The 14,553-nt window shown below is 27.9% G+C and overlaps 6 protein-coding genes across 6 annotated transcripts; 2 read left to right on the top strand and 4 right to left on the bottom strand.

Moving 5' to 3' along the window:
• Positions 1–738: 738 nt before the first annotated feature.
• Positions 739–2,286, top strand: PGO_126670 (metalloprotease; the record flags this gene model as incomplete). The annotated part of the gene is made up of 1 exon (XM_028689457.1): positions 739–2,286. One exon carries the CDS (start codon positions 739–741, stop codon positions 2,284–2,286), a length of 1,548 nt encoding a protein of 515 aa, XP_028545258.1.
• Positions 2,287–3,399: 1,113 nt separating this feature from the next.
• On the bottom strand, positions 3,400–4,600 carry PGO_126660 (vacuolar-sorting protein SNF7; the record flags this gene model as incomplete). Its single annotated transcript, XM_028689456.1, has 3 exons — positions 3,400–4,049; positions 4,314–4,357; positions 4,596–4,600. The coding sequence occupies 3 exons, from the start codon at positions 4,598–4,600 to the stop codon at positions 3,400–3,402; spliced, it is 699 nt and encodes a 232-aa protein (XP_028545257.1).
• An 858-nt stretch (positions 4,601–5,458) lies between these two features.
• Positions 5,459–5,662, top strand: PGO_126650 (REX1 DNA repair protein; the record flags this gene model as incomplete). The annotated part of the gene is made up of 1 exon (XM_028689455.1): positions 5,459–5,662. The coding sequence occupies one exon, from the start codon at positions 5,459–5,461 to the stop codon at positions 5,660–5,662; it is 204 nt and encodes a 67-aa protein (XP_028545256.1).
• Positions 5,663–6,225: 563 nt separating this feature from the next.
• On the bottom strand, positions 6,226–7,068 carry PGO_126640 (ADP-ribosylation-like factor; the record flags this gene model as incomplete). Its single annotated transcript, XM_028689454.1, has 2 exons — positions 6,226–6,363; positions 6,649–7,068. 2 exons carry the CDS (start codon positions 7,066–7,068, stop codon positions 6,226–6,228), a joined length of 558 nt encoding a protein of 185 aa, XP_028545255.1.
• A 1,178-nt stretch (positions 7,069–8,246) lies between these two features.
• On the bottom strand, positions 8,247–9,390 carry PGO_126630 (replication factor A protein 3; the record flags this gene model as incomplete). Its single annotated transcript, XM_028689453.1, has 5 exons — positions 8,247–8,311; positions 8,646–8,706; positions 8,816–8,892; positions 9,079–9,185; positions 9,371–9,390. 5 exons carry the CDS (start codon positions 9,388–9,390, stop codon positions 8,247–8,249), a joined length of 330 nt encoding a protein of 109 aa, XP_028545254.1.
• Positions 9,391–10,663: 1,273 nt separating this feature from the next.
• On the bottom strand, positions 10,664–13,555 carry PGO_126620 (GTP-binding protein; the record flags this gene model as incomplete). The annotated part of the gene is made up of 1 exon (XM_028689452.1): positions 10,664–13,555. One exon carries the CDS (start codon positions 13,553–13,555, stop codon positions 10,664–10,666), a length of 2,892 nt encoding a protein of 963 aa, XP_028545253.1.
• Positions 13,556–14,553: the final 998 nt, after the last annotated feature.

Here is a 14,553-nt window from a genome sequence, read left to right as displayed (position 1 = left end):
ATCGCTCCTAAGCTGAAAATACAGTTGTTTATTTTTTGGGTAAATTCCATTATTCTGCTTCACCCACTCGTGAATTCCATTATTTCGTGTTTGGTGAAATGGTATAGTAGCATTCCTTTAAACACGTAGGAGACACATGGAGGAATGAAAAAGGAGAGTAAAAGAAAATACATAAATGTAAAAAAATGCAAAATAAAACAAAATAAAATAAAATAAAACAAAATAAAACAAAATAAAACAAAATAAAACAAAATAAAACAAAATAAAACAAAATAAAACGAAATAAAACAAAATAAAACAAAATAAAACAAAATAAAACAAAATAAAACGAAATAAAACAAAATAAAACAAAATAAAACGAAATGAATCAAAACAGTACGCTCGATTACATACAGGTGAATTTACACTTTAAAAAGTGCTCCTGATTTAACATTTCAATTTCACTTTGGTTAAAGTTGTGTAAAATTTAAATATGAAAAGAATATTCTAATGATTTTAATCAATTTTTTTCCTTTTTCTCTTTTTCTATCGTCTTCCTCTCTATCTTCTTCATTTTTGTTTTTTGCTCCATTTTGTCACCATTTTAGAAACACAAAAAAAATGACGTAGAGTACATGCAACGTGAAAAGGTCATAGAAAGTGGATCAAATAAAGCTAAATTTGACAAACATGTTAAAGAAAAATAAAGTACGGCTTTCATTTATTTTATGTTCTTTTCGTAGACCATAAAGGCAAAAGATGGAAGAAATACGCAAAAAGGTAGAACATCTGAGGGAAAATATTAAACAAATTAATAAGAAAATTCAGCAATTTGATGCAAAAAAGAATGTACAACAAATTCTTTTAAAAAATGGAAAAGAAAAAGAAAAGCTTAGTGACTTATTATTTTTAGTACAGTATTCATTGAAATATAAAAATCTTTGCAAATGGCCCAACTATAATGATTTATTTGTAATCAACTACAATATAAATGATAATTTTAAATCAATAATTCAGAAGCATGAGAAATTTTTTCACCAATATAAAAATTTTACACCTCCTGAAGGGGAAGTTAGCACCATCGCTCCGAACCCAGACAAGTATTCCTTTCAAATCGGGAACAATGAAAAAAATGCCACAACAATCTCCACAAAAATCGTCACAACAAATGATAATAACGACATAAACTCTCCCCACACAAGGGAAAATAAAATAAACGATAATTCTACAAAAGATGTAGAAAATAAGTCTAGCACACAACGTAGTAGCACAAATAAGATGGAAAACATTTATACGCAAGAGACACATTTAACAAAAGAGCACTTGGCACAAAATTCCTTATCAAATAATGCACAGGAAAAAAAAAAAAAAAAAAAAATTATTACACATTTTAATGATGATATAAGTCATTATAACAGAATTAAGTTGCAAATTTTTATGTATTTTATGTTAAATAATTATAGAATTAAAATATTAGTTGATTCCTTATCTGCTCTGAATCGTCCAATCAATGTTATATACATAAATTGTCCAAATAACAAAGAGCAGAAGAAAACATTTTTTGAAAAAATTACAGGATTTTTTACTTCACCTTTCAACGTTAATGACATTTTTGTTAATAATGAAAGTAATCATCATCCGCATAGCAAAGAAAATTGCTCTTGCTCAGAATTGCATTCGTTCAACAATAACAGTAGCAATAATAATAGCAATCAAAATAGCAACAACAGTAGCAATCACAATAGCAATCACAATAGCAACAACAGTAGCAATCACAATAGCAATCACAATAGCAACAACAGTAGCAATCACAATAGCAGTAACAATAAAAAAAATTCAAACTATGTGGGTGGCTATAATCCCATAAGTAACACCATTTGGCTTTGTTCAAATAATATTAGTAATTATTATAAGCTAAAATATATATTAACTCATGAACTTATACATGCTTTTGATTTTGCTAGAGCAAATATAGACATGTATAATTGTCACCACATAGCTTGTTCAGAAATAAGAGCTTATAATATGAGCAATCAATGCAGTTATTTTAATAGTAAATATTTCGAAACTGACCATGATGCTTTTACTTATTTTAAAAGCCCATCCATTTCTGCAACACGAAAAAACAAATGCATATATAACAATGTTTATTCCTCCTTATATCAGTATAAGCCATGTGTTAAACACACACACACATTTATTAATCACGTTTTCGAAAAGTGCCTCCATGATTATTGGCCTTTCATGTCCCCACCTGAACAAGACAGTAAGTATAAGCCGTCCAAAATTTTTAAAAAGGATCCTTGAACTCCTTTATCTATGCATACGCATGTCTATGCTAGTGAATATCTACCTATACAATATGTATGTACCCAGAGCATACCTACAGTCCGATGGATTATGCCAATTATATGCTACATGGCCATGATCCAATGAAATACAACTATCTATTACATTATCCTCATTTGTGTACACCTTTATAACTCTTTTCAAGTGATTTTTGTTCTTATTTTGTTTTACTTTATTTTATTCCATTTTATTATTATTTTTTTTTTTTTTTTTTTTTTTTTTTTTTTTGTGAATTCTTTTAGTAACATATCAAAATTGTTATTAAAATTAAATGAAAGAAAATAAAACTTTTTTTTGTCTGCTTTGTGAAATTCTTCGTATAGCATTTTTTCTCCACTCTTTATATCAAAAAGCAATGTTGAAGGAAAAACGTTCTTATTGATATAATTTCGATCAATGTGTATCTTTTCCAGGTATTTAATTAAAAATTGTGAATGGATCTTAAACAAATTCATCTTTCTATGGGATAAATCTTCACATAAATATAATACGTTTTTCCTTAATAAAAGATGTTAAAATGATGTAATATTTTACAAAAAAAAAAAAGATGACCTAAAAAGGTATGACCGACCCCATCATTAATGCTGTGGAATTGATTACAAAAAGAAAAAAAAAAAAAAAAAAAGGACTTGTTGAATCGTATTCCAATTTTAACTAGTACGTGTGAAAATAAACATATTATATATGCACATATGTATATACCATTGGCTACGATGCTGAGTGCAAACTCCAAAATTAAGAAAAACCTTGCTCATGCTAGTACACTAGGGTAATATACACACATATTATACAGCAGTTGCGCTATATTGGGGATAAGAAAAGCGGAAAACACAAATTTACATTCATATATATATATATATATAGGGGGGTGTATATATGTATGCACGCATGCACATGTAACTCATGTGTGGTTTACTACCATGCGAGGGATGGTAAAAAAAGTGAAAAACACGTAAAATTGTCTTGTTTATTTATTTTATTTTATTTTATTTTTTTCACTTGACACAATTTAACTGCTTCGAATATGTATGTAAATGATTGTCTCTTTTTCTTTCTTAGTAATTCTCCAGTTTAACTTTCCTTCTGCGTGTAATAATTTTCAGTGTGCTTTTCTTTATTTTTAATACATTCTGTATTCTTTTCTGCAGCAGATGCTTCCTGCTTTGGTGTCACTTTTTCTTCGTTTTCTTCCTCCTTTTCATTTTCTAGGTAATCTGTTATATTATCTTCTACTTGTTCGTCTAGTATGCTATCTTCTATTAAAGACAATTCAGCATCAATTTCATTTTCATCTAATTCTAAGGGTATATCATATGAAGAAGACAGAATTTCTCCAATTTCTTTTGCCTCTTCCATATAATCAAAGAGGTCATCTTGTAATTTTTCTATTTTATTAATATTCACTTTTTTTATATTTTTTTTCAAGATTTTACTTGTATTCTCTAAAGCTTTACATGTATCAATTGACATTTGAACATTATCATTCGCAAATTTTATTTGATCTATGTTGAATTGAATTCCAAGTGTATTTTCCTTATTATTTTCATACGTTTTTTTCCTCTTTATTATAACGGCAGCTTTATTTCTTAAATTGTTAATTACATGCTGATTCATTGGCTTTTTTTTCTTTTCCTCCTCGATCTTCTGCTTAATTATATTTAGCTCTTTATTATACTTTTCTATATTCTCATCAATACTTTTTACACTTTTGTCCATGTTTCCTAAAGTGTGATGCAGGAAAGGCAATTGAGTGCACGTAATTTTTTTTGCAATTTTGCATTTACTTCGGGCCGTACCATTGCATATGTATATGCTTACAACATGAATATATTAATATACATATTGCATCCATTTATTTCATCCATCTGCTGTATATGTGATTAATAAAAATATATAAACCTTTAAGGATAACACATTCTTCATGGTGTTCTTATTATTATTTTATTTTTTTATTTTTTTTTGTTGCTCCCATAAGTTGTTCTTACCGTACGCTTCGTCCAATGTTGGATCCTTTTTAGGCTTAAAAAATCTGAAAAAAGGGAAAACAGTGTTCAGGGAGAGAAATGAAATGAAATAAATCCAGTCATTGTAAATGCATTCTCGCGGGAAGGTGAATATGTAAATGCACACATACGTATGTATGCATGTATATACGTATGCATATATATAAACTTATATGCTATGCACAGTATATATGGAAAGGACAAGGAACTTTTCGCAATCCTTTCTGTATTGCCATATGTTTCTTCATCTCTCCTACGACTTACTTCATCTTAGCTCTTTTTCGTTTTTTAAAAATGCTTTAGGGGAAGCGTAGGAACTTGTTCTGATGCCTGAAATTTATTTGGCAATTCAACTGCAGAGATTATCAATTTTGGTTTCCTTAAATTTTTGTGCTGTTGCATTTAAGCTTGTTTTATTTATGTCTCATCGTGTGATTGAAAAAAAAAACTCTTCAGTTCAATCAAATGCATTTTCATATATCGTCCACCCGACGTGCATTCATTTTGTTTTGCTTTATGATATTTTTTTTTTTTTTTTTTCAATTTTTTTTTTTTATTTCACACTTTTACTTTTTTGCAATTGTACTGTGCTTCACATATTTAATTAAGCCCAGTGTTGCATTATTCTTTTTTCCTTACAATCAGATTTTTTCCGTGGGTGAAGTAGTGATAGTAATAGTTTATGTGTTATACACATATTTTCATATTTTTCCAAAAAGCCATGACTACTTTTTCATGTAATATTCCCCTTTCCCAAAAGACTATAACTTTCTTTTTTTTTTTTTTTTTTTTCAGTATAAATATACTCAAAAGTTATACTATTCCTGGTAAAGAAATTGTCACAATTATTTATATAATTTAGAATAAGTAATGCAGTTATGATTCTATATATAAGTTCCTATCGTACCACACCTTAACACATTGTAAATATTTTTTAAAATGAAAAATTTATAAGATAATTCTTCATTATTCTCTCATTTTTCTTTTTTTTTTTTTTTTTTTTTTTTTTTGCTATATATTAAAGAGAAAGTACCATGGGTTTTGAACCAATCACTCAGGGTAAAATAATCATATATAAATGAAATACTTATGACAAAAGCTTAAAAAGTTGAAAAAAGAATGTGAAAATGGTTACTGCTATAAAAGGAGTTTTAGTGAAATGTGACGAGCCAACAATGCAAATAATTTTGCTTATGAATGAAGGCAAAAATTTCGTAATAGAAAAAATCAGTGATACAGTTTGCTTATGTAAAGAAAATGTGCACGAATTTTTGGAAAAAGAAGTTATAAGACAATTAGAATATACGGAAAGGCACGAAACGGAGGATTAATGTAGAATTTATTTTATTTCCAACAAATTTTTATCAATTCCCCGCCATCCCCTCACCTCCTTTTTTTATATTCAGAGCATGTATGGGATGAGGAAAATAAACCCTAAAGAGTGACAATTTTTACTAAAAGCTTTGTACCTTTAGTTAAATCCCTATGCATTTTTTAAAAAATGCTATTTTAATTTAATTGTGTTACCTAACCATACTTATAGCGTTTACGTGTATGTATATATATGTGCACTCTTTTATGTATAAGTATATATATATTGTTATGCCTAAACGATAAGCAAAGTTGTAACATGTTTTTAAGTGTTTTCTTGGCATATTACTTTTTTCGTTAACCTTTAACTTAAGAAAAACTTCAAACTTGTTTTATAACGGAAAAAAAAAAATGCACAAAATGTATTAGTTTATCAAAACGGAAAAAATAATAGATATATAGTTAACATAAACGAAAGCTTGACTTAAAAAAAAAAAAAAAAAAAAAAAAAAAAAAAAAAAAAAAAAAAAAAAACAAGATATTAAAAAAAAAAAAAAAAAAAAAAAAAAAAAAAAAAAAAAAATCAGTAAGTGTTACTAATTCTACAATTTATGTCATCGATCAACCACATAAAAGATTTTAACAATCCCTTTCCCGAAAAAGCACTACATTCATTTATGCACCAGTGCCTGTCTATGTTCATTTCATTTAACTTCAAAATCTGAAAAACGAATTGTTCAACGTATGCATATATATATATATATATGTGTGCATGTATGAAAGCATAAAATAGTCACAAAAACTGTCACAGAAAAGTAATAAATTACACTTTTACACATTAGGTAGGACAAATAAGCCTACTTCCTTTGAATTCATCCAGATATAAATTCGACTGAAATGCACAAAGGCTACCGAACGTTCTTAATTATGTATGTACACATTATAAAAACGAACAAAACGAACGCAAAATATGCGTGTAATTTCACATACACAGGTACATGCTTACCTCAACAATTTGATTGACTTTTAAAGAGTTCGCTATATCAACTTTATTAGATAAAATCAGCAAGGAACAACCATATAATCTCTCTTCTTTTAAAATTTGTTTTAATTCATATGAGCATAACTGTATTCTAAATAAATCGGAACTATCAATAACATATATAATTCCGTCAACATTTTCATAATAATTTTTCCAGAAATGTCTAATACTTTTCTGACCTCCTATATCCCATATATTGATCAAATGATTATCATAATGTAAAGCCTCAATGGTAAATCCAAAGGTTGGACTTACTTTATAAATATCTTCCCCTAATAACCTTTTCACGATTGTAGTTTTTCCTGCATTATCTAACCCAAGTATGATTATCCTTATGTTTTTTTGTTTTTCTTTTATTTTCTTCAGAATTTTGAGGAGCACCATTTTTGAACTTTCCACGAGGAAATTGTTCCTTATATATGTGTGGACATATATGTATAGGTACCTAATTCTTCATATGAGAGGGCCTGTGTAAGCACACATGTATATATACATATATGAACGATATGTATTCTTATGCACGCATACACATATGTTCACATTTACTTATTCAGTTTAAGATATTCTGATGGGAAAAAAGTGGCAGTAAAATCATCGCTACTCTTTGTCTTATTAATGATTCTATTCCTTATATTTTATACACCCCTCTTTTTGCACTTTAGTATTGAGAAAATGTAAAAGTGTATAAATAATTTCCTATTTTAATTCCCTTAAATGTTATTAAAAAGAGTACATATTTCCTTTTAGAAACAGTAACATTTTTTATTATTGTCACAATTTGAAGCCAAACTCAATGTAGTTCATGAAAAACAATTTCGCACAATTGTAATCAAAAAGATAATTTGAAAAAGTAATTCTTTAATTCTTGTAAATTGCACTTTTCCATCTGTACATCGCGCCATATATTACAATTTATTCATCCTTAAGCATGTTACAATATTAAGTGGAAAATATTCAACTAGACTTTACTGTGTGGATAATATTCTAAAATTGCTTCTAAATAATTTTTCCAATAGCATGTACTTTTCAACATGGCCTATTATGTTTAGTCTTAATAATTAAATCATTGGGTCTCATATTTGCCCTTTTTTTTTCTTTCTTACATTTAATTCAATTTAATTTGAGGAATAAAAATAACGTTTTATTGTTCATTTTATGATATGAGCGACTGTAAGCATTAAAAAATGAAGAAGTGTAGGAAAAAAAGAAAATAAAAAAAAAAAAAAAAAAAGGACGAGAAAAAAGTGAAAAGAAAAAAGGGGGCTATCAAAATGTACACGCAATATAAGCCCCATCGAGCTAATATAAAAACATTGTCGTCCCAAAAAAATAAAATAAAAAATAGGGGCTAAAATGTTCCGCGAAATAGGAACATTATGGAAAAAAAAAAAAAAAATATACATATAGTAATAAAATAATAATAGTGATAATAATGATAAATGATAATTTTATTGTAAAAAATGAATTGCATAAAGGGTATCATTCAAAGTTCCATTGTGTAATCATCTGGATCGCCTTGAATAAAGGTGTGCACGAACAAGAACATTCTTCGTTAAAAGAAATTAAAAAATTTCCCCAAATTCTTCGAGGAAAGTTATGTTTATTAAATTATTTATTTCATTTAAATCTGTTAAAAGGGAAATATATAACAAAAGTTGCAAATTAGGATATATATATATATATATATTTTTTTTTTCCATTTAGAGTATGGTATATAGATATATCTTCAGAACGAAGACATGTTTGAGATGTGTTTAAAGCTCTCAAAATTATAAAACATTTTTTCTTTCTCCTCTTCAGGATTGTGTTTGATATTTTTGATGTACAAAAGTAGCACATGGATACATTTGCTTGTATGTATATATATCAAATATAGAAATATGATATTCACTTCGCGGCACATGCAACTTAGTATTCCCCCTTATTGCCTTACATATATATATGTTTTTTTTTCTCCTTACTTAAAGAGTTACCGCCGTTCTGTACGTACACGATATCACTTAAGGTGTCATCTTCATTCACCTAAAAAGTGGACAAATGGTGCATAACATGTATATGCAGTTGGTTGCCCAGTACATGCATTAGAAACTTTCTTAAACAAGTACGTAAGAATAATAATTATCGTCTTAACCTTTCCTAGAACTTCTACATATTGCTCTAACTTATCATCCATTTGGTTTTCATTTAAAATGCATTTTATTTCTTCATCTGAGAATCATTTGGTGTAGCGGTAAAAACGTTGTATGTTACAACATCATGTGAATATGTACACATGTGTGTGTATATATGCATACATATATACATTTTTATGCCTATTAAGATATGTACAGATCTATGCTTATGTTTATATGAACAACGGTTTTTTCATTCCACATTCACAAAGTCTTCTCTTACTATCACATGTTTGCAGGGTAAGTTCGTCTCCCTCCTTTTTTAAAACCTTGCCCACTACTCGAACATTTTTGTTATAAAATTTGGTCAGGTACTTTTTGTTGACTCTCCTAACAGTTTTGAAAAAAATAAAAAAACAACGGATGGGGGTACAGATTTTCATATAGGCATGCATGTGTATAGCTATATATATGCATGAACATATATGTACGCATATTTATAAACAGAAGTATGATAAAGCAGATATGACTGGATCGGAAAAATCGTTCTTCTTATTGATATTCCTTCTACTTACGGTGCTATAAATTGTTCCATTTGTGCGTGATAGGAAAAAATACTTCTTGTGTTTATTTGTATGGTTTTATGTATATATCTGCGATATATATATATATATATATATATATATATATATATATATATTGCTATATTGCAAGATAGGGATTTTTACAGTGCTGCTTTTATAATAGGATTTCCAGATAATACAAGTGCCTTCAATGTGTCAATAATTACCTTTACATAAAAACATTCGAAGGCAAATTGGAAAATAATAAAAATGTTTTTTATTTTTTATTTTATTATTTATTTTTTTTTTTTTTTATACCCCTTCCGCCTAGAGGTGCACGCTGGGCAAATAAAATTGTTCAACAAAAAAAATGTGCTTATCGTAAAAAAATATGCAACTTCTCTTCAAATTAAGTGCGGATGAAAATAGTTCATACAAAATTAACAAAGTTTTATCATATTAAAAGAAAAGTGAGAAAAGCATAAATTTTCAAAAGGGGACATGTTTATTAAATGCTGTTTCGATGTGTGCTAAGCCAATTTTCTTACATAGCAAACATTATTGCATGTACCGCACTCATGTATTCGCAAATACGTACATGTGCATAAATCCTCGTTTTTTTCAAATTTGATTTATATAAAAAAAATCACATGAACTTTTAAAAAAAGACAAATTTGTATAAAGCAGCAAAAATGTATTAGCAAAAAATATATGGTTATCATTTAAAATGTATAGAGAAGATGTATTTTTTATTTTTTTTTTTTTCTTGGCATATAAAAATACCGCACAAAATAAGAGATCATTAGTTAAGGACAAAAAATTGATTATTTAACAAGTCTACAAAAAAAAAAAAAAAAAAAAAAAAATGAAAAAACAAATTGTTATTAAGTATCATTCTGTATGCTTATTTACCAATTCACATATATAGTCGCATGTATATATTGTAAACACATTTATAACATACTCTAATGTAAACTCTCCATCCTACTGGAGTGACAAAATTTTATTCATACCATAGGGTAATAAAGATATAACAGAAGGGCCATTAAAAATAATGTGCGCAACTTCTTTGTAACTCCCTTTGCTCGAAAAAAAAAATAAAATAAAATAATGATCAATCGAAACAACTATATAAGAATAGACTGTACCTGAATATAATTTCATATTCACATTACAAATTGGTCAATCTTTCGAAAGCTACACCTTCGAAAATGAGTGAAATTTAAGGGTCCACAAATTCATATACTATAAAAAAAGCATTCCTACTAACACTTTACATACACACAATTCAAGACAACACATATATCATTTTTGGACATCACGATACTTAAAAAATGCTTCCCTATCAAATATCTTTTGCTCATCAGATAAGGTATAATTTCTTGAAATTTTTTTAGCTTTCTTATGATTAGGTGGTTTTGTGATCATACCTAAGTTATTCTTTCGCATGAGTAATTTATTTTTCTCCTTTTTATATTTGCTTTCCTGCTTTTGTGCATATCTCACCATTACATCAACTTTTTTAACAGGGCTTGTAATTTCTGTAGAAATTTTTTTACGGTTTATTTTTTTAAGCCATTTATTATATTTAGAGTTAATATAATTCCAACTATTTTGTTTTTTATCGTAAAATGTGGAGTTATTGCTTAATTTAAAATAATCAGTAGCTAAATCTGTAGGAACAGGAACAATTTCACTTGTTTTTTTTTTGCCAAATAATTTTAATTTTTTAGTACCTTTGATAATTTTATATCTAGTTTTTAAACCTATATAATTTTTCTTCATATCTATTTCTTCTCCATTTGCTAGGGATTTTTTCTTATTCATAACAGACTCGTTGGAAACACTACTCGGGGTAGATATATTTTTGTTCCTTGCATTGTTAGCACCTTGTGAAGAAGAATTTCCTGTGGAGACTTTTTCTCCTTTATGTACATTTTTGTTCGATCCAAACAAACTCGAGTTGTCTTGTATATATAAATTTTCTAACTGTCTGCTTCTGTATATCTTGTACAAATCTGACTTTCCTTTTTCATATATTTCATGGGTATCTTTATCATTTATATTAAATGTATAACTGGACAGTGGATCATTATTGCGAATGCCTAATTTGGATTTTTTTAAACCACTTGCATAATCCTCAGAGGTATAAGTATCATCTTCTTCTAATAAAACATTACCCTTAATTTTTGAATAATCCATGCGTTTGAAATAATCATCCCATGTTTTATTTTTATTTTCTTCAAATAAATTTTCCATTTTTACATTTTCAGAATGGACATATTCATAATTGTTGTTCTTTTTATTATTTGATAAATGCAAACTCTCCAAAAGTAATTCTTTTTCTAATTCAATCGAATCCACGTTTCTTAATGGTAGCTCATTTGAGTATTTACTAATTTCCTTTTTATGTTTCTCATCGTAGGTAATTTCTAAATGTTTTGTATAACCTGAAGAATAATTCAGATCACCTGACTGACCAGCATCCCACATATGTTCTGATGTCATCTCTCCTTTGTTCATGTAATGTTTCTTATTTTTATTTGTACAGATCTCATTGGGAGATACTAAAGGGTTTTCCTCTATGTTGTATTTTGTACTACCGCGCCGAGATATGTTAACTTTCATACCCTTACATACATTATTCCTATCAATCTCATCATTCTTTCCCTTTTTCTCTTCACATTCAGTTATTTGATCTTCCATTAATTTGAGCTCTTTTTTATATTTCCTCTGCTTGTTGTTCATATACGTTATCCCATTCCTACATGTGGGAATATTTTTCATGTCAAACAGTGCTGTATTTTTTAGCTTCCCTTGAGATATATCCTTTATTTTTTCATCAAAGTAACCGAATTTGTCACAATTTTCAATGATGTCGTCAATAACATTTAGGTCATTCTTGTTAAATTCTTTATAACATTCGTGCAGAAAATTTTCCTGCATCCCGTTTATTATGTACTTCATATAGCTGTTCATATACTTGTTAAAACATGTATCTTCAATATGTTTATCACAGTTTTTCCATCTATTTAAAGCTTCCGAAATGGTATCATCACTGATTAGTATATCTTTAGAATGAGTCTCATTTGGATTGAATATTTTATTTTTACTTTTTTGATTATTCCTACCAAGGGTGTTAGTCTTAAGGAAATTAAAATGATCTCCTCCTTCATCCCCCAATTTGTTGTTCAATTGGTTACACATTTGACTTGTAACATCGTGTGGGTTCCCTGCATGATGAGACTCCCCAAGTCCCTTCAATTTCTTAAGTCTCTTCTGTTCAATTAGGTCATTTATTTTCATTACAATGTTATTCTTTACAATAGTTTTATTCAACTGATATCTGGCAATTTCTCTCCTTAATTCATTTAAATTCTGTCTTTTTAATGAACTTAGAGGAATAATTGGGGTTTCTATATTTTTAAAGCATGTAATTTCTTCATTAACAATTTGAATTTTTACAGCTAAATCTTTTGTATTCAATAAATCACATTTACTTAAAACTATTTGATATTTAATATTATATCTATCAAAAAAGTGTAGCAATTCCTTGTCACTTGTTTTTAGTCCAACACGACAATCAATAAGAACAAAAACTTTTTTTAAATTTTTTCTATTTTTTAAATAAAATAAAGTAAATTCATTCCATTGTAATCTCAATTCTTCTTTACTATGTGCAAATCCATATCCTGGTAAATCGACTAAACATAATAAGCAAGGCTTTGCTATTTTGTAAAAATGAATTTGTTTTGTGCATCCGGGTAATTTACTCACCTTAGCCTTATTTGTCCTTCCACATAATTCATTAATTAATGTCGATTTTCCACAGTTTGATCTACCTATAAATGCTATTTCAGGATACTTGGGCAATGGTAACTCATTTACCTGAATTGCTGTTTTGTATAATATCATTCTTGGTTTTAATTGATCCAAAAATATGGGCGCAAAATTTTGCCGTTTTTCGTTCATGTATTTTTTCTGTAATTTATTCAATGGTTTCCCTAGCATTTTTTTTTTTAACTGTTCATATATTTTTATATCTAATTTCGTACTTCTCTCCTTCTGTCTTCTGCTTATAACATTGTTGTTACCTACATCCCCCTTAATTGTGTATACATTTTTATTTGCTTTTTCTGCCCTCAATTTGCTATGTAGGCTCGAATAATTTCGAAGGAAAAACTTTAATAATTCCATCTTTGCATTGACGAGCAACGTGCTTAATGGTGTATTCATGCATGGTCAACCATCATTGCATATAGCTATTTTGTTGTGTACTTAAATTGTTAATTCATTTGAATTCTCATTCGACTAGGTAATTCATCTATGTATTTGTAAGTATGCAATGTTGCAATTCCTAGAGCACGATTTCAGTTTTGAGAAAAAAAAAAAAAAAAAAACCTTCTTTTTTCGTTCATTCAAAAATTGTTATATTTGTTCTATTCGCTTTTATACCTTTTCGAAAAAGCTTTCTTAATATACGCGAAAAAAAAAAATATGACAATTTTTTTTTTTTTTTTTTTTTTTAATATTTTTCTTTTTTAATTGCAATAAGCGAAGTATAAGAATATAAAAACACACATATATGCTAACCTTACATAATTGCCTGAAACAAAATGGCCAGGGTTCAAATTGAAATTTCCAAGTAAGTGATTTTTCACTTACTCTTATGTAGAAATGTTCATTTTTACGATTTTCCTCTTTTATATTTTCAAGCAAAAGTGGTTAAACATGCGATCAGCTTGTTCAGTTTCAGACTAGGGGTGTGCAGCATCCAACCCTATATGATATTGGCGTATGGTAACACAAAGTAATCTTATATTATTTTTTATTTGATACGTTTTTTCCATTTTTTTTGTTAATTTTTGTTCTTTTTCTAATTTTAAATATTAGGAAAAAATTAATAAAAAAGTATGGAGCTAAACTTTTTTTTTTTTTTGTCATTTCGTAAAAATATAAGCAAAAAAAAATTACTACATAAATACAAACTTGTGGACATGTATATATATATATATATATATATATATATAGGGAGAGCGTGAAGAATGGAGAAGGCTTTTTATCCTATCGTCCTCAAATAGTTTCTTCCTCTCATTTCCTTCCTTTTGTGCACACCTAGTCACATACACAATTTAGTCTGAATTCACTCTTTTGTTTCCTTTTTGTACAGAAAAAAATTTTCCATTTCGCTTCAT

The sequence above is a fragment of the Plasmodium gonderi genome (assembly GCF_002157705.1).
Source record: "Plasmodium gonderi DNA, contig: Chr12, whole genome shotgun sequence".
Taxonomy (NCBI): domain Eukaryota; phylum Apicomplexa; class Aconoidasida; order Haemosporida; family Plasmodiidae; genus Plasmodium; species Plasmodium gonderi.
The sequence above is the reverse complement of the archived record's forward strand: the minus strand, read 5'-3'. Positions and strand labels throughout refer to the sequence as shown.